At 49.5% G+C, this 18,967-nt stretch overlaps 1 protein-coding gene across 1 annotated transcript in view; it reads right to left on the reverse strand.

The window, feature by feature from the left end:
- The window catches only part of LOC105497853 (cingulin), a 28,456-nt gene extending 17,760 nt beyond the window's left edge, over window positions 1-10,696 (reverse strand). Inside the window, exons 1-5 of the mRNA XM_011769342.2 lie at window positions 10,563-10,696; window positions 2,307-3,193; window positions 1,453-1,553; window positions 1,236-1,305; window positions 1,027-1,122 (exon numbers count right to left, since the gene is read on the reverse strand). Coding sequence (XP_011767644.2) covers window positions 1,027-1,122; window positions 1,236-1,305; window positions 1,453-1,553; window positions 2,307-3,179 — 1,140 coding nt within the window. The 5' untranslated portion in view covers window positions 3,180-3,193; window positions 10,563-10,696. The remainder of the gene's footprint in view (window positions 1-1,026; window positions 1,123-1,235; window positions 1,306-1,452; window positions 1,554-2,306; window positions 3,194-10,562) is intronic.
- Window positions 10,697-18,967: the final 8,271 nt, after the last annotated feature.

An 18,967-nucleotide genomic window follows, 5' to 3' on the forward strand; every position in this document is an offset into this window, starting at 1 on the left:
GCGGGCGGATCACAAGGTCAGGAGATCGAGACCACGGTGAAACCCCGTCTCTACTAAAAATACAAAAAATTAGCCGGGCGCAGTGGCGGGCGCCTGTAGTCCCAGCTACTCAGGAGGCTGAGGCAGGAGAATGGCGTAAACCCAGGAGGCGGAGCTTGCAGTGAGCTGAGATCGCGAGACTCCGTCTCAAAAAACAAAAACAAAAAACAAACAAACAAAAAAATAGTACTATCATAATCCCCACTTTACAATTTAGGAAACAGAGGCTTAGAACATTTAAAGAACTTGCCCAAGGTTAGTTACACAACCAAAAAGTAACAGAACCAGGATATGAACCCAGTTAGTTTGGCTCCACAGCTAACCACTTAATCATTACACTACAGGGCTTTCCAAGAGACAAGGGAAGTTACAATCCAGCATTTATTGAGCACCAACTACACACAAACCAGTATTTTGAAAGGCAGAAGACATGTTTTTAAAAAGGGTACACTGGCTTTAGAATAAGACTGACCTGGATTTTTTCATTCCTCTCTGCAACTTACTACCATAGGCAACTTACTTAGCCTCTCTGATCTTCAGTTTTCTCATCAGAAAAGGGTCCAGAATAGGTATCCATAGGGTAACTATAATGATTACAGTACCCAGGACAGTACATACTACCAAAATTATACTCAATAAATGATAGCTACTACCACTGCCATTATGATGATGAAAAAAAAAATTGAGGCACAGAGAATGTAAGTAATTTTCTTAAGTTTTATACAGCTAGTAAGGGGCAGAGCCAGGATGGGAACTACCAAAGGGAGTAGAATGGAAGGTAGGAAGATTCCTGATGTGCTCTGCCTCCCTAACCCCCAGAGAACCCAGAAGTCCTTGCTGGAATTAGTACACACTCTTGTGTCTTGTCTCCTAGGGCACAAACATGCTTGTTCCATTGCTTGGAAGAGTCAGCTCAGCCCATCTCCAGGCCAAGGCTTTTTCCCTGTTTTCCTTCATGTCTCCAGCATGTCTCTAACCTTTCCTCACCTTCACCTCTTCATCCAGCTTTCGTTGTAGCTCCTCCACTTTTCGGGTAAGCTCGCCCTGCCCTGCCACAGCCTTAGTAGAACCAGAAGAAATCATCTGCCAGAGATATGGAGGGTTGGGGGAAAAGGGAGTGAGTCCAAGTCTGGATCCCCTGAGGCCCTCAAAGCCCTAACCTTGACCCTTGGTCCCATCCAGAGAAGGCCACTCACCACTAGAGGCTGCATCTTCTCCAGCACCAAACTAACCTTCCTCCTCACAGAGGTTTCACTTTCTGAGCTTCTAGAGTATAAAAGGATAGAAGCAAGGGTTAGGGGAGGAAAGAGGTAGCAGAGATCAGGAAAGGGTAAAATCAGGGAAGATGGGGAACAAAGCTAGAAGAAAAAGAAGGAGGGGTATGCCTCTGTTGCTGGGGGGGCCCCCACTCACCCCTCCCTCAGGATGCCATAGATGGTGGCCTTCATATGCTCCACACTGCCTGGTGGGGCCGCCTCCTGCTGATCTCGAAGGAGGTCTGGAGTTGACTTGAACTGTTAAAAAAGAAAGAAAGAAAGAAATAGGAAGATTAGGCCAGAAGCACACGTGGGGTTCAGATGGAGGAGAAGTAGCAGTCTCAGGTCAAGCCCCTACAAGCGTGATGAACAACCCTGAAGTGTGGCAAGGAAGACACGGTGCGGAGGCCTGAGCAACAGGCCAGGGAGGGGCCAACACAGGATGCACCTCTGCACTACTGCTGTAAACCAGATTTTCCTCAACAAACATCTCAACCAGCTGCGAACTGTGCCACAAGGGATTTGTCACTAATGGTAGTTAACACGCTAGAGTTTATAAATAATTTACTCTTAAAATGGACTTAAGTTTCTCTCAAAGTAAAGTCGCTCCCTCACTTACTTACATTCCTGAGTAGGAGAGAAACTTGTGGAATTTTGGCAAGAGCACCAAGGAAACTGCTCTTATCCTCCAAGCCTGCCTTACATATTCTGCAGATCTAGCAAATGCTGGTGACTGAGGCATAGTTAATGGTTGTGGCAATGACAACTAGGTACAAACTTGTGAATAGTGATTTTATAGCTTGCTCCATTTTCTTTAGAATTTTACCCATGGAAATATCCTGTGCATGCGAATATCACCTATTTTGTGGACAGATACGGTGGAGAACAAAAGGTAGAGAGTTTCTGCCTAGGCTATTTGAACTAGCAAGGAGGCTCACGGCTGGTGGGTAAAAGCTGATGAGAAGGGACAAGGGGCTGACATTTGGAAGCCAGGGAGGGACTGGGTCTGACCTGCAGCATGGTGGGGTCCTGTGCTCTCCCCCGTGGCTCCTCAAAACTCTGAAGGACCCAGTCCTGAGTCTGACGGGAACGGCTAAAGCCACTGGGAGGACTCGGGCTCTGGCTCTGGGATGGCTGCTTCGAACTGCCCACATGGTTGTCATATTTTGTGCTAGGGGTCCAGTGGTTGGTGGACTGGCGCTCCCGTTCCTCAAGGGTGTCCCGTGGGAGGCGGCTGTCCAGGCTCTTGCTCCGTTTGCGCTGTTCAGGGGGTAGCATTCGTGTTCGGCGGCCGGTCCGGCCCCGGGACTGGCCTCCAAGTTGACTGTCAAACTTGTTGATGAGTGAGTCCACTGAAGACAGGGGAGCAGTGTCAATGGTGCTACCCGGGGAAGCCACTTTCGGGGCTAGCTCCAACATGCTGGTGCTTCTGTTACTAGGATCCATTGGGCCAGGGCCCGCCAGCGAGGCCTGGGACTGGGAACGGAGTAGCTTTCCATTCCAGTAGGCCCCAGGCTCCTCATCAGATGTGCTGCTCTGAGAGGGGGCAGGAAATCCCTTGACTTGAGAGTAGGGGTTCTCAGGGAGTTCAAAATCTGAGCCCAGAGCTCCTGAGGCCTCTTGGTCATTGGCCCCCTTGATTTGGACCCCAAAGGAGTCACCACCTTTCTCCCCACTGTTGAGCACCACAAAGGGCTGCCCAGCGATGCCCTGCACACGCACAGCAACCCCATAGGTACTGGCTCTTGCATCCTTAGCTGGGCGTCGTCCACCGCGACGTAGAGTGCCCATCTCTGCACCACTCACTGGCTCTGTGATGAAGCGAATCTGGACTCCATGGTCTACAGGGCCGCGGGGCTCAGCCATGTTGGGTGCCTGCTCCATAAATAGGAGGAGTCCTAGGTGAAGAAATGAGTTTAGGCTGAGAGACTTAACTAGAAACTATGAAACTTCTACCTGGGGGCTAACTTCCCTGTCAGTTCCTATAGATAAACCACTGATTCTCAGACTAACAGAAGGACCCTGGAGAGCCTTTTAACCTACAGGTTGCTAGACCTAACCTCCAGAGCTGCTAATTCAGTAGGTCTGGGTGAGGCCTTGAGAATTTGCATTTCTAACCAAGTTCCCCAGGTGACACTGATGCTACTGGTCCAGATACCACACTTTGAGACTCACTAACCTAAAATAATCCATTTCCTCTGATACAGCCCTGAGGAGCCAGGCTTTGTTAAAAGTTTAAAGATTTTGCTTGATGGCCAGGAGCAGTGGCTCATGCCTGTAATCCCGCCACTTTGGAAGGCCAAGGCTGGTGGACTGCTTGAGCTCAGGAGTTCAAGATCAGTCCGGCCAACATGGTGAAACCCCATCTCTACAAAAAATACAAAAATAAGCTGAGCCTGGTGGTGTACACCTATAATCCCAGCTTCTTGGGAGGCTGAGGTGGGAGGATCACTTGAGCTTGGGAGAGGCTGCAGTGAGCAGTGATTATGCCACTGTTCTCCAGCCTGGACAGAGTGAGACCCTGTCTCAAAAAAAAAAAAAAAAAAAAAAAAAAAAAAAAAAAAAAAAAAAAAAAGATTGCTTATCTTCATACATACACATAATACCACCATGTGGCCGGGAGCAGTGGCTCACGCCTGTAATCCCAGCACTTTAGGAGGCTGAGGCAGGTGGATCATCTGAGGTCAGGAGTTCAAGACCACCCTGACCAACATGGTGAAACCCTGTCTCTACTAATAATACAAAAACTTAGCCAGGTGTAGTGGCGCATGCCTGTAATCCCAGCTACTCGGGAGGCTGAAGCAGAAGAATCTCTTGGGCCGGGCACAGTGGCTCAAGCCTGTAATCCCAGCACTTTGGGAGGCCGAGACGGGCGGATCACGAGGTCAGGAGATCGAGACCATCCTGGCTAACACAGTGAAACCCCGTCTCTACTAAAAAATACAAAAAAACTAGCCGGGCGAGGTGGCGGGTGCCTGTAGTCCCAGCTACTTGGGAGGCTGAGGCAGGAGAATGGCCTAAACCCGGGAGGCGGAGCTTGCAGTGAGCTGAGATCCAGCCACTGCACTCCAGCCTGGGCGACAGAGCCAGACTCCATCTCAAAACAAAACAAAACAAACAAAAAAAAAGAATCACTTGAACCCAGGAGGTGGAGGTTGCAGTGAGCCAAGACTGTGCCACTGCACTCCAGTTCGGGTGACAAAAGCAAAACTCTATCTCCAAAATAAAAAAAAAAAACCCACCGTGTGCCTTCCTCCCTGCCTCCCTCTGAGGGAAGGCAGAACCCACACCCTGCTCAACAGATACTGCCATCTCACTGGAGAAAAAGGGACCTTCTGTCCCAGAGCTCATTTAAAATATAGAAGACCTCAAAGTATATCATCCCACTTCCGGAAAGAAACTTAGAAACACTGATAGCAGTGATGCCTTTGAGGTAGAGGAACTGAGGACTAGGAACAGGGATGGGACAGTTTCTATTCTCGGGAAGAGCAGAAAGGAGTAGACATTCTACTGTATATCTCTTTATCCCTTTTGAATTTGGAACCATGTAGATGTATTATCTATTCAAGAAAAAGTTGTGGTTTTTTTGAGACGGAGTTTTGCTCTTGTTGCCCAGGCTGAAGTGTAATGGCATGATCTTGGCTCACCGCAACCTCTGCCTCCCGGGTTCAAGTGATTCTCCTGCCTCAGTCTCCCAAGTAGCTGGGATTACAGGCACCCACCATCATGCCTGGCTAATTTTTGTATTTTTAGTACAGATGGGGTTTCACCATGTTGGCCAAGCTGGTCTCAAACTCCTGACCTCAGGTGATCCGCCCACCTCAGCCTCCCAAATTGCTGGGATTATAGGCATGAGCCACTGCACCCAGCCAAAAAGATTTAAATGTGGTTTAAAAACTGTACCACTCGGCCAGGCATGGTGGCTCATGCCTGTAATCCCAGCACTTTTGGAGCCCAAGGTGGGTGGATCACCTGAGGTCAGGAGTTTGAGACCAGCCTGACCAACATGGTGAAATCCTGTCTCTACTAAAAATACAAAATCGGCCAGGCGTGGTGGCGGGTGCCTATAATCCCAGCTGCTCGGGAGGCCGAGGCAGGAGAATCACTTGAACCCGGGAGATGGAGTTTACAGTGACCCAAGATCACGCCATTGCACTCCAGTCTGGGTGACAAAAGTGAAACTCTCTCTCAAAAAGAAAAGTGCCATTTCAAGGGGCCCCAAGTCAGGTAAACTTGTCTCAGCTGAGAGCCAGAGCCAACACCATCCACAGGCCAGCTTCCCAGGCCCACATCGCTAAAGCTCAGAGTCAGCAAATGGAATGTATTCCAGGTATGCTCTGGCTCCAGGAACTTGGGGGAGAGATTGTCTTCCAAGCAAATAAAAAAAATTCAGCTTCCCCACCCCTTCTGCTAGTCTCCACCAGAGCCTAGCACCAAACTGGAGGAGGAGCCTCTAACGTGCCAGACAGAAACACAAACATACCCAACTCAACCTCCCCGTGGAGTTCTGGGCCAAGGAAACTTGGCAAGGCCCCTTTCAGGGACTGTAAAGTGCTAGCAAGCCAGGAAACGAGGGTGAGATGAGAAGGGAGGGGAAGGGATGGGAGAGGCAGAGCTACAGGTGACAAAGGGCTTGGTAGGGAAGGTCTCCTATCTGAAGAAGGGCATTCTTAGAATTCCCAGCAATTTTTAAGAGAAAGGAACAGGGAGAGAAGAGCCCTTTATTAGGAATGATTCTTCATCTTTTTGGCCCTGGGACTCCATGAGAAAATGATGAAAACAAGGCACCCTCCCCGAGGAAACAGCACACACAAACTTTCATCACCCCATCTTAAAAGGCTTGTGAAGGCAGACAAGTAAAGTAGTTCTCCAAACCACTCATCCAGTAGAAAATGCACCGGACTAGAGTCAGGATCTGGTTTGGAATCCTGTCTCTGCTCTTTACCTGGTGTATGCAACCTCAGGCAAATCACAACTTTTCTGGTATGGTGGTTCACACCTGTAATCCCAGCATTTTGGGAGGCCAAGGTGGGTGGATCACTTGAACTCGGGAGTTTGAGACCAGCCTGAGCAACATGGCAAAACCCCATCTCTACAAAAAATACAAAAAAAACTAACTGAGTATGGTGGTACACACCTGTAGTCCCAGCTACTTGGGAGGCTGAGGCAGGTGGGTCACCTGAGCCCAGGAGTTTGAAGCTGCAGTGAGCTGTAATCGTACCACTGCACTCCAGCTTGGGTGATAGAGTGACACTCTGTCTCAAAAACAACATCGACAACAAAAAACCCACAACTTTCCTGTGCCTCAGTTTCCTCATCTGTAAAATGGGTATAATGATAATGCCCCACAAGGTTATTATCTGTAAGAATGATATTTATGCAGCCATATGCATAAATAAATAATTATATGGGCATATACAACAATAAAAAATTACCAAGTTACACACTTAAGATCTTTGTGCTTTATTTAGGCCAGGCGCAGTGGCTCACATCTGTAATCCCAACACTTTGGGAGGCCGAGGCAGGCAGATCACCTGAGGTCAGGAGTTCAACAACAGCCTGGCCAACAAGGTGAAACCCCATGTCTACTAAAAATACAAAAACTAGCCTGGCATGGTGGCGCACACCTGGAATCCGAGCTACTGGGAAGGCCAAGGCAGGAGAATTGCTTAAACCTGAGAGGCAGAGGCTGCAGTGAGCCAAGATCTGCCAGCCTGGGTGACACAGCAAGACTCCATCTCAAACAAAAAAAAAAAGATTTTTGTACTTTATTGAACTTGGGTTCTAATTTAATAAAAAGGAGAGAAAAGACAAGATATTAAACATGAAAACATTTAGCATTGTGACTATCACAAAGCTGACAACAAATATCATCCTTCACACATGCTACTTCGTCCAACAGGCACTTCTGGCTTCACCTGGTTCATAGAAAGATGTCACTTCTTCAGAGAAGCCTTCCCTGACCACCACTCCCACAAACAAGGTCAGTTCTCACAAATCAGCCTCCCACAAACCAGGTCAGATCCACGTTATATGCTCTATAGTTGTCCTTCAGCAGGTTTATTCCAGTTTATATTTATACATTTATTGGAGTAATTATTTCTTGTCTGTCTCCTCCCCTACTAGATAATAAGCTCCTGGAGGGCAAAGACCATGGCTATCAGCTAACCACTGTGTCCCCAGGTGTTTGGGCATGTGCTAGATGTCAACAAATATTTGTTAAAGGCTGTATCCTGAACTAAAGCCCACTTGCACAGCAGTGGGGAGATTTGCCCAAGACAAATCTACTTGCCTCAGTAACAGGACCTCTTAGCAACAGGACCTCCTCCTGGTCCAGCCTTGCTGCCCTATGTAGTCATGATCTTAGAACCAGATGTGCCTAGATTGCCGGCTGTCAGGAAGCCACATGATTTATTCATGATGCTGTCTACCCTGTCAGTACATCTACTGATCTTCCAGATCCAGGTCAAGGAGTTCCCAGCCTAGGCCCAGCGGAGGGCACAGCCCCTTGGGCAACAGCACTAAATTGTTCAGAGGCAGTGCTGAGCACTCCCCCAGGTCCCAGGTTAGGTTAACTCCCTAACCTCAGTCACCTTCAGTCCAAGGACATGTGGATCAGGGGCCAGGAGGGTTGAAGGGATCTTTGGGGTGGGTCAGAAAGCAGGGCTCTAAATGATTCAACATGGAAAATGCGAAACCTACCCGCCTTCTGTTACAGAGGACAGTGGGGCGGGACCAAGGCAGCAGGGCAGCTCTGAGGCCTTGCGTAAGCCCCAGAGGTAGGCAGGTAAACAGTGATCGAGGGCCAGGCAACATGGAGTCCAGGGCCTGCGTCCTCACCAATGCCTGACCCTGCTTTTCTCTCCCTTGTCACATGCCCAGGGCTCTCCTCACTAACTGTGCTCTAGGAAGAGACCAGACCACAAGTTAATTCAGCTGCATCTGTCTGCCTCTGCCTTTCCTGCCTGCAAGCAGTGGGAGAACACTCTACACCTGTACCAGACAGCCACTTCTCCCTGAGTTACTCATTAGCCTGCCCTGCCCCAATTCCATCACCTCTGGCCCAGGCATATGCATCTGGTTTCCAACTAGGAGTGACAGGGTCTCTGGACTTCTGGCAGGAAGTGGGGGTGGGGTGGTTTCGGGTGTGCGGAGGAAGGGCTGATTCACACAGGGCCAGGCAATAGGTTAGATGCTAAATAATCGGCAGATTTAGAAAATGGGAGAACTTGAGGTATAGAGATTAGAACCCCCTCAGAGGTAACAAGGAAAGCAAATGGTTGAAATAGAAAAGGACAGCTCAGTGACCTTGATGATTCGGCACCCTTTTTCTCATAGTTAAGAGATAAGAAGGTTCCCCGTGGATCCAAAAAGAATCCCCCAAGTGGACTCCTGCCTAGGTCCACTAAAAAAGCAGAAACCTGAGAGCCAGGCTAGAGCTGCTTGGCCAGTAGGGAAAAAAACACAATGAGGAACTGGGCCCCTGCAAACTGGCTGGACTGGTTTGAGAGGCAAGGGGAAGTGGGGGGGGCCAGGGAGAATACACTGGCAGCTTGTAAAGCAGACCAGAGAAATTCCACACCACGGAGGAGGAAGAGGGGCAAGACCACAGGCAGGGGCTCTCTGGCCTTCATGGCAAAGCCAAAGCTCTAAAGGAGAGGACAGAGGGCAGGGAAGGAACAGGCAGAAGGAGCAGATGAACAAGAACCTGGTGACAGGCCAGGATGTGACAGGGAGACTTTGTCTCCCTCCACCCCTCCCTTTCAGGTTCCCAAAGTTGCATTCCTGATCCCACACTTGCCTTGGCCACCTCCCTGGCCCTCAGTTCACCCCTCCCTGGCACAGAGAGAAAAGCCCTACACCCTCCTCACCTCCCACAAGGGGAATGGCATGCAGGCCAGCCTGGGAAACACAGGAAGGGTTCTAGGAAGCCAGAATCCTCTTAGAGTCCGGCAAATCTCTGGATTAGCAGTCCCCCAGAGCCAGCCCCCAGACTCCCAAACATCCAGGATGAAAGAAGAGACGCATAGGCATGTGTAGGCAGCCCATCTACAAACATAGCGGTTGCTAATTATTTCCCAATTACAACAACCTTCCTCAGGCAGGGCTTCAAAGGGGCCAAGCTAAGGTTGACTCTAGTTCCCTTACCTGCCTAAGGCAAAGAAATTTGCCTTCAGTCTTGTCTGGGCCCCAAGGTGCACCTTTCATCTGTCCTGGGGATTTGGAGTTGTAATTTCCCTAGTCTCGTGGTCTCCTGGTGAGTCCTGCCTATTTCCTGCACCAATAGTGCCTGCTGCCATTCTGACAGCCACCAAGGTTCAGGAGTCAGGGATGCCTGGAGGGCGTTCAGGGAGTAATGGGGATTCCTCCAGCCATCAAGGAAATTGGTTGGGCTCCCAAACCTCATCCAATGGTCCCCATCTAGAACCACAGAAAAAATACATGTGTACTTGGAGAAAGGATTTGACATCCGCCCCCAGAAAGGGGCCTCCTGAGAAATAAGTATTAATATTTATCAATATTTTGCAGGCCCAGGCAGGGCTCTATGCTTCCTCATATCCCTCTCTTCGGGAGTACTCTCTCTCTCTCTCTCATGAGGAAGAAGGAACGATTCTCCCTGGCACGAAAGCAAAGGACAGAAAGTGAAAGCCTAATGGTTGTACACCTGGCTAAGAGACGAGGGTGCCCTCTCATCTGCCCCTCAGTGTCTCCGATTCGCAACTGCCTTCGGCCGGAGGTGAAGGGCTGGGGAAAAGATCCCACACCTCAGAGTCATCTCAAAGCCATCAGGGAGGTGACAGCGGCCAGCTGAGACCGGAGGACGCGGGAAAGAACCTCAGGCAAGCAGCACCTGCAGATGCCCTCCCCTGGCGAGTCTGCACCTCAGGCAGCAGCAGTTCCCGACTCAGCTGGGACTAACTCCTTCCCCCCGCCACCGCCGTCTCCAAGAGAAATTCTGCCCCTAGGGCTGGCGTCTGACCTCCAGAGAGATCTGGCGCTGAAACGCTTTCATGCCCTGGGAACAGCATTCGCCCCAGGTGCCCCTCGCCTGGCACCTTCCCAGTCACCTGCATCTGGCACCTCAAGGTAGGGGTCGGCTCTTAATCTACCCCACCCCGCCCCAACCTCCCCTCCTCCCGTCTCCCACTCGGCACCTGTGCCCTAGAGAGGGGCATCTCACTCCGCCTCGATGCCCGCCCCTCAAAGGTACCCCTGAGGGCTCGCTTTCCTCTCGGGTGCCCTGGCCCCCACTCCGGGTCCACTTACCCTGACCGGGCTCGGCGCTCCCAGACGTGCGTGCGTTCGGGCTCGGGCTCGGGCTCGGGCTGGGGCTCGGGCTCCGGCTCGGTCAGAGCAGCACGCGCAGCTCCGGCCCTCCCCCTCGTCTTCGGCGCTCCCTCCTTTTTCCCCCTCCCACCAACCTGTTACTCCGCTGCGGAGCTCCACCCCCGCGGGCCGTCAGTGCCCGCCCCGCCTTTCCCCGCTCCGGTTGGTCCGCTTCCCGTAGGGGGCGGGGCCTCCGCCGCGGGGACCGGGACCCGGGGTCTCCAGCCGCGAGGGGCGGGCCGGGTCACGTGGACCGGCGGGCTGCGGAGCGCCGGGGCGGGGCGGCGAGGGGCGCGGAGGCCATTTTGGGGGCGTCGCGGATGGCTGTGAGTGACCGCCGGCCAAGACCCCGGGAGCCGTCTGCCAGAGCATCTTCTGGGCTCTGCTAGAAAACAGCCTCCTGCCTCCAGTTTACTCCAAGGGAATCGCCGGCCAGGGCCCTTTCTGTCCTTCACCTACCGCTGCAGGAACCAGAGTGCTCTTTCGTCGCTTTCTGCAGAAGATATCCCCATTGTCCCCCGACTTCAGAGCCTCCTGCACCTCAGTTCGTCTCCCTTTTCCCTGACCCGAACCAGAACCCTGATCTTGGATTCTCTTTTATCTGGTGGCCTCCGCAATCATTTTCCAGCCTGACATCTTTTTCTATGTAATATTTATCACCTTCTAGTTAATAACATAATTTTCAAAATCATTTTCATCATTTTGCCTCCAGTCCTACGATAAGCCTCACCAGAGCAAGGATCTCTTATTCTGTGCCCTGCTGCACCCCAAACGCCTACAACAGGGACTGGTACATACTACATGCTTAATAAATATTTGTTGACTGAATGAATGGAAACCGGGGACGCAAATTTACCAGAATAGGAATGACCTTCGTTCTAAACTGAAAGGGACTCAACCCCAAATTGTAAATCCGCCTTAGAGTTAGCCTCTCAAGAATTAGGGATGCTGATCCCAGTTCCCAGAAAAGAGTAAAGACTAGGGGCTCTGCAAACTGCAGGAACCCCGCTCATACCAGCTGCAGTTAAAACATTAAAGCTGGCACCTAGCTGTTAACCACTGAGATATTTAAAAAAGAGATTGACTTAGTTTACGTTGCTGGGCTCAGAATTTTGTTCTCATTTAGTTACAACAAATAGTTACCCTGTACCTATTTGGAGTAGAAGAGGAATCTTCGATGCAGCCTAGATTCCTGTGTGTTCTCGGGAGCTCATTTCCGCCCCTCCCCCAGCCTTCAAAAGCTAGGTGTGGGTCCTATAGGGTAAAGTCCACTTACCAGCTCCTCAACTGGGATGCAAAGTCTCTGCATTCCAGAGGAAGCTGTATATAAGGATTAGGGCCATCAAACCGGCCGTTCCCTGGGGAGGAACAGCAAAAAAGATGTAGTGGGGGTGGGGACAGAAGAGGGAATGTCCTTCCAGGAGCGCACCTCCTGAACACTGGGTGGCTTTTAAAAGACTTAAAAAAAAATTTTTTTTTTCTTATTTTTCTTTTTTCTTTTTTTTTTTGAGACGGAGTCTCGCTCTGTCGCCCAGGCTGGAGTGCAGTGGTGCTATCTCGGCTCACTGCAAGCTCCGCCTCCCGGGTTTACGCCATTCTCCTGCCTCAGCCTCCCCAGTAGCTGGGACTACAGGCGCCCGCCACCTTGCCCGGCTAATTTTTTTGTATTTTTAATAGAGACGGGGTTTCATTGTGTTAGCCAGGATGGTCTCGATCTCCTAACCTCGTGATCCGCCCGTCTCGGCCTCCCAAAGTGCTGGGATTACAGGCTTGAGCCACCGCGCCCGGCCTCTTATTTTTCTTTTATTGGGCAGCCCCCTGAACCAGAATAGGTGCAGAGACACTCCCATGGGATGGTTTTTGGTTTGGGTTTAAAAAAAAAAAAAGACGGAGTCTTGCTCTGTCGCCCAGGCTAAAGTCCAGTGGCGCGATCTCGGCTCACTGCAACCTCCGCCTCGCAGATTCAATTGATTTCCGGCTCATTTTTTGTATTTTTTAATAGAGACAGAGTTTCACCAGGCTGGTCTTGAACTCCTGTCCTTAAGTGATCTGCCCACCTTGGCATGCCAAAGCGCTGGGATTACAGGCGTGAGCCACCACACCCGGCCTGTTTTCAGATTTTTTGTTTTTGTTTTTGCTTTAGTTTTGTTTTTTTCATTGAGACGGAGTCTCTGTTACCCAGGCTGGAGTGCAGTGGTGCAATCTCGGCTCACTGCAGCCACAGTCTCCCAAGCTCAAGCGATTCTCCCACCTCAGCCTCCTGAGTGGCTGGAAATTCAGGCCCACACCACCACACCGGGCTAATTTTGGCATTTTTAGTAGAGACGGAGTTTCCATGTTGTCCAGGTTGGTCTTGAACTCCTGAACTCAAGCGATCCGCCTGCCTCCACCTCTCAAAGTACTGGGACTACAGACTTGAGCCACCGCGCCTGCCCGAGTTTTTGTAAGGAGAATTTTTTTTTTTTTTTTAATGTGGGATATTGACCCAGATATTGGAAAGGCGGAAGCGCCTAAACTTTCCTAGATAACACCTTAGCAATTAGGATACTTAGCATATTTGTAGTAAATACCAACTTGGGTGGTTACCCAGCACCATGAACACAGATTACAAGGTTAAGTGGGAGCCTCTGAGTCACCGCCTTCGTCATCCGTTCTTCAAGGAAGCACTCAGTCTGAGAGGGACATCCAGGCGCAAGTGACAAAGGCAACACCCTGGTCTTTTTCCAGAGTTCAGAAGAGAGGTGATCCCTCTCCTTAAGAAATGCTGCAGAGGCCGGGCACGGTGGCTCAAGCCTGTAATCCCAGCACTTTGGGAGGCCGAGACGGGCGGATCACGAGGTCAGGAGATCGAGACCAGCCTGGCTAACACGGTGAAACCCCGTCTCTACTAAAAATACAAAAAAACTAGCCGGGCGAGGTGGCGGGCGCCTGTAGTCCCAGCTACTCGGGAGGCTGAGGCAGGAGAATGGCCTAAACCTGGGAGGCAGAGCTTGTAGTGAGCTGAGATCCGGCCACTGCACTCCAGCCTGGGTGACAGAGCGAGACTCTGCCTCAAAAAAAAAAAAAAAAAAAAAGAAATGCTGCAGAGCCAGGCTTGATGACTCATGCCTCTAATCCCAGCACTTTGGGAGGCCTAAACAGGAGGATAGCTTGAGCCCTGGAGTTGGATCGCTTGAACCCAGGAATTCAAGACCCACCTGGGCAATGGGTCTTGAGACAGTGAGACCCCATCTGTATAAAAAATAATAAGAAGAAAAATTTTTCAAAAAAGAAATGACAAAATTGGCCAGTTTATAAATACAGCAAAAGCAGAATATTACAGCAAATATAATATCCAGAAAGAAGAAATAAATAACACTGATAGATGTTCAAGAGAGTAGTTTTGGCCGGGCGCGGTGGCTCAAGCCTGTAATCCCAGCACTTTGGGAGGCCGAGGTGGGCGGATCACAAGGTCAGGAGATCGAGACCACAGTGAAACCCCGTCTCTACTAAAAATACAAAAAGTTAGCCGGGCGCGGTGGCGGGCGCCTGTAGTCCCAGCTACTCAGGAGGCTGAGGCAGGAGAATGGCGTGAACCCAGGAGGCGGAGCTTGCAGTGAGCCGAGATCGCGCCACTGCACTCCAGCCTGGGCAACAGCGTGAGACTCCGTCTCAAAAAAAAAAAAAAAAAAAAAAAAAAAAAAGAGAGTAGTTTTATTTTGTAAAATGGGATAATAGAGAAAATTTTAGGTAAATCGGAGGTTCCATCAAAGAAGGGGATTTGGAATCAAATTCCTCTCCTGCAATTCTTTCCTGAGTTCTCCAAGATTCACTGATACCACTAGCAACTCTACTGAATTATTCTCTCAAAGATCACCTGTTAAGGCCGGACACAGTGGCTCGCGCCTGTAATCCCAGCATTTTGGGAGGCCAAGACAGGTAGATCACATGAGGTCGGGAGTTTGAGATCAGCCTGGCCAACATGGTGAAACCCTGTCTCTACTAAAAATACAAAAATTAGCCGGTGTAGTGGTACATGCTTGTAATCCCAGCTACTCGGGAGGCTGAGGCAGGAGAATCGCTTGAACCCAGGAGGTAGAGGTTGCAATGAGCTGAGATTGTGCCATTTGCACTCCAGCCTGGGCAACAAGAGTGAAACTCCGCTTCAAAATAATAATAATAATAATAATGGAAATGAGGTGATGCCACTAGCTGTAATGGAAAGGACAAGAGACAGGAAGGTTTTGGGAGGACCTAGAAGAAGAAGAATATGGTAAATTAACTCTGGCACTTGCTGTCTTAAAGAAGCATGTGGTGCATCCACACACACACATACACACAAATGTCTAGCAAACAACTGGAAATGAAGCCTAGATAAGAAGTCAGGGCTGGCCGGGAGATGGAGACCATCCTGGCTAACCCGGTGAAACCCCGTCTCTATCAAAAAATACAAAAAAACTAGCCGGGCGTGGTGGTGGGCGCCTGTAGTCCCAGCTGCTCGGGAGGCTGAGGCAGGAGAATGGCGTGAACCCGGGAGGCGGAGCTTGCAGTGAGCTGAGATCCGGCCACTGCACTCCAGCCTGGGCGACAGAGCGAGACTCTGTCTCAAAAAAAAAAAAAAAAAAAAAGAAGTCAGGGCTAGAGACAGAGCTAAGAATCATCCTCATAGATGAAAGTTTGCTAAGAGGACTGGAGAACAAACTGTGAGAAATAAAGGACAGATGAGGAGTAAAAACGGGATCAGTGTTGGGGTGGGTATTCAGAAAGGTAAGTAAAGAGGTCCATGGAGGTCGGGCGCGGTGGCTCAAGCCTGTAATCCCAGCACTTTGGGAGGCCGAGACGGGCGGATCACAAGGTCAGGAGATCGAAGCCATCCTGGCTAACACGCTGAAACCTCGTCTCTACTAAAAATACAAAAAACTAGCCGGGCGAGGTGATGGGCGCCTGTGGTCCCAGCTACTCGGGAGGCTGAGGCAGGAGAATGGCCTAAACCCGGGAGGCGGAGCTTGCAGTGAGCTGAGATCCAGTCACTGCACTCCAGCCTGGGCGACAGAGCGAGACTCCGTCTCAAAAAAAAGAAAAAGAAAAAGAAAAAGAAGTCCATGGAAGAGGGGTGTTCAAGTAGAAGAAGAGACTGGAATCTGGCATTTTGAAGTTATGGTTGATCTTCCAGACGTCAGTTTCAGCGGTGTGGTAGGCTCTCAACTCAGAATGCAATATAAGAAGTGTGTCAATAACAAGGAAGGAGAGAGGGTACCTTGACTTAAAGGAAAACGGTAAAAAATGGGCAACTTCTGTGTTTGGTTTTGGGGTTTTGTGGGGGGACTGGTGGGGGGGTGTTTGTTTTATTGAAACAGGGTCTCACTGTCACCCAGGCTGGATAACAATCACAGCTCACTGCAGCCTCAACCCCTTGGGCTCAAGTGATCCTCCCACCTCAGCCTCCTGAGTAGTTGGGACTACAGGTGCACATCACCACACCCAACTAATTTTTTGTATTTTTTGTAGAGACACGGTTTTGCCATGTTGTCCAGGCTGGTCTCAAACTCCTGAGCTCAAGTGATCCACCTACCTCGGCCTCCAAAGTGTTGGGATTACAGGCGTATGCCACTGTGCCCAGCTGGTTTTGTTTTTAAGAAGGAGAAACTGGCCGGGCGCGGTGGCTCAAGCCTGTAATCCCAGCACTTTGGGAGGCCGAGACGGGCGGATCGCGAGGTCAGGAGATCGAGACCATCCTGGCTAACACGGTGAAACCCCGTCTCTACTGAAAAATATGAAAAACTAGCCGGGCGAGGTGGCGGGCGCCTGTAGTCCCAGCTACTCGGGAGGCTGAGGCAGGAGAATGGCGTGAACCCGGGAGGCGGAGCTTGCAGTGAGCTGAGATCCAGTCACTGCACTCCAGCCTGGGCGGCAGAGCGAGACTCCGTCTCAAAAAAAAAAAAAAAAAAAAAAAAAAAAAAAAAAGAAGGAGAAACTGGCCGGGCGTGGTGGCTGATGCCTGTAATTCCCAGCATTTTGGAAGGCCAAGACGGGCAGATCACATGAGGTCAAGAGTTCAAGACCGGTCTGGCCAACATGGTAAAACCCCGCCTCTACTAAAAAATTAGCTGTGTGTGGTGGAACATACCTGTAATCCCAGCTACTTGGGAGGCTGAGGTAGGAGAATTGCTTGAATCCGGGAGGTGGAGGTTTCAGTGAACCGAGATTGTGCCATTGCACTCCAGCCTGGGCAACAAGAGTGAAACTCCATCTCAAAAAACAAAAACAAAAAAAAAGAAGAACGAGAGACTTGGTTATGTTTTAATGAGAAGCTAGAAAAGGAGACAAGATTCAAGAACTGAGATGATACGGGAGAAAGAGGAAAAGAGAAAAAGAGAACAGCCAAATAGTCAAACCCTGGAACTTAGAGGAGAAAGTGAAGTCTCTGTTCTGGAACTTAAATTGTACGAACAGATGTGAAAGAGTGAGGAGTTGAGAAAGTTGAAGCAGGTAACTAGTTCACCAGATTACTGGACCTGCCAAAGAGAAGTGATTCTCAGGGCTGGAGAATTTGTTAAAAGGTTTTGGAACTGTTGGTATTATCTACAAGCCTAAGGAAGAATATGATAAATGCCAAATCAGTGGCACAAATGAAGTGTTACCGGAAAGCTTATCTTTCAACTAGAATAGAGTGATTTATAATCTGGGCCTTGAAAAAACAGGCAGGGGAAAGGGAGGAAAAAAGAGAACAAGAAAATGTGCAAGGGCCCTAGGGGCAGAAAAGCATCATGTCAGTTTAGTGAACTGGAAGGTTAGCCTGTAGAGCAAAGGGACAAAGAGAATAGTGGTAAATTAGATGACAGGTAAATTCTGGGGTAGATTTTATAAGGCCTTGAATATCAGAATAAGAAATGTGGGATTTCAGCCGGGCTTGGTGGCTCACACCTGTAATTCCAGCACTTTGGGAGGCCGAGGCAGGTAGATCACCTGAAGTCAGGAGTTCAAGACCAGTCTGGCCAACATAGTGAAACTCTCTGTCTACGAAAATACAAAAAAATCAGCCAAGCATTATGGCGGGTGCCTGTAATCTCAGCTACTCAGGAGACTGAAGCAGGAGAATTGCTTCAACCCGGGAGGCAGAGGTTGCAGTGGGCAGAGGTTGCAGTGAGCCAACATTGCTCCATTGCACCATTGCACTCCAGCCTGGGTGACAAAGAGAAACTCCGTCAAAAAAGAAAGAAAGAAAGAAAGAGAAAGAGAGAGAGAGAGAAACAGAAGGAAGGAAGGAAGGAAGGAAGGAAGGAAGGAAGGAAGGAAGGAAGGAAGGAAGGAAGGAAGGAAGGAGAGAGAAAGGAAGGGAGAAAGAAAGAAAGAGAAATGTGGGCTTTCACAGTATTCTAGCCTGAGCAACAAGAGCTACACCATGTTTCTTTAAAAAAAAAAGAAGTAAAAAGAAATGTGGGCTTTATTAGTAGGTAATGGAGAGCTATTAAAGGCTCTTAAGCAGGAAAGAGGCAGTACTTCAGAAGGTCTCTATGATAAATGCAATGGTAAAGCTTGATTGAAGTAAACCCTAAAAACCACAGTGGTGGCTGGGTGCAGTGGCTCACATTGGTAACCCCAGCCCTTAGGGAGGCTGAGGCAGGCAGATCACCTGAGGTCAGGAGTTCAACAACAGCCTGGCCAACATGGTGAAACCCCGTCTCTACTAAAAATACAAAAAAATAGCTGGGCATGGTGGTGAGCACCTGTAATCTCAGCTACTCGGGAGGCTGAGGCAGGAGAATCGTTTGAATCCAGGAGGCGGAGGTTGCAGTGAGCCAAGATCGCGTCATTGCACTCCAGCCTGGACAACAGGGCAAGACTCCATCTCAAAAAAAAAAAAAAAAAAAAGAACAAAAAACAAAACAAAACAAAACAAAAAAAAAACACAGTGGTGGCAAAAGGAGGGAAAAGCAAGGACCACTCACCCTGATGCTCTTTTAGCGTATTACTCATCATTTCTCTCTTGAGCTTTGTTTACAAACACTTCGTTCTTCAAGAGCAATAATAGTATGTAATTATACTAACACTTGGGGCTTTTCCTGGCTGAATACAATTTCTATTCTGGTTATGGTCAGGGAAGATAATAAGAAATGGTCACTGTATATACTCACTTTATATACATGTACAATCTTTGAGTACAGGACTTCCAAGAGTCCCCAAAAGATATTTCATTCTTTGTGACCCATGTCGTCCAGTCTTTTCTCAGTTTGACTAGGGAGGCAGAGCTGCAGAGATTTCATGAACGGACATCACTGAGGCAGCATACCAAGTCAGGAGTCAAGAGATCTGTATTCTAATTTTACTTCTGGGAAAGCTGTACTCCTAGCCAAGTCTTCTAAGAT

The sequence above is a fragment of the Macaca nemestrina genome, chromosome 1 (assembly GCF_043159975.1).
Source record: "Macaca nemestrina isolate mMacNem1 chromosome 1, mMacNem.hap1, whole genome shotgun sequence".
Classification (NCBI taxonomy): domain Eukaryota; kingdom Metazoa; phylum Chordata; class Mammalia; order Primates; family Cercopithecidae; genus Macaca; species Macaca nemestrina.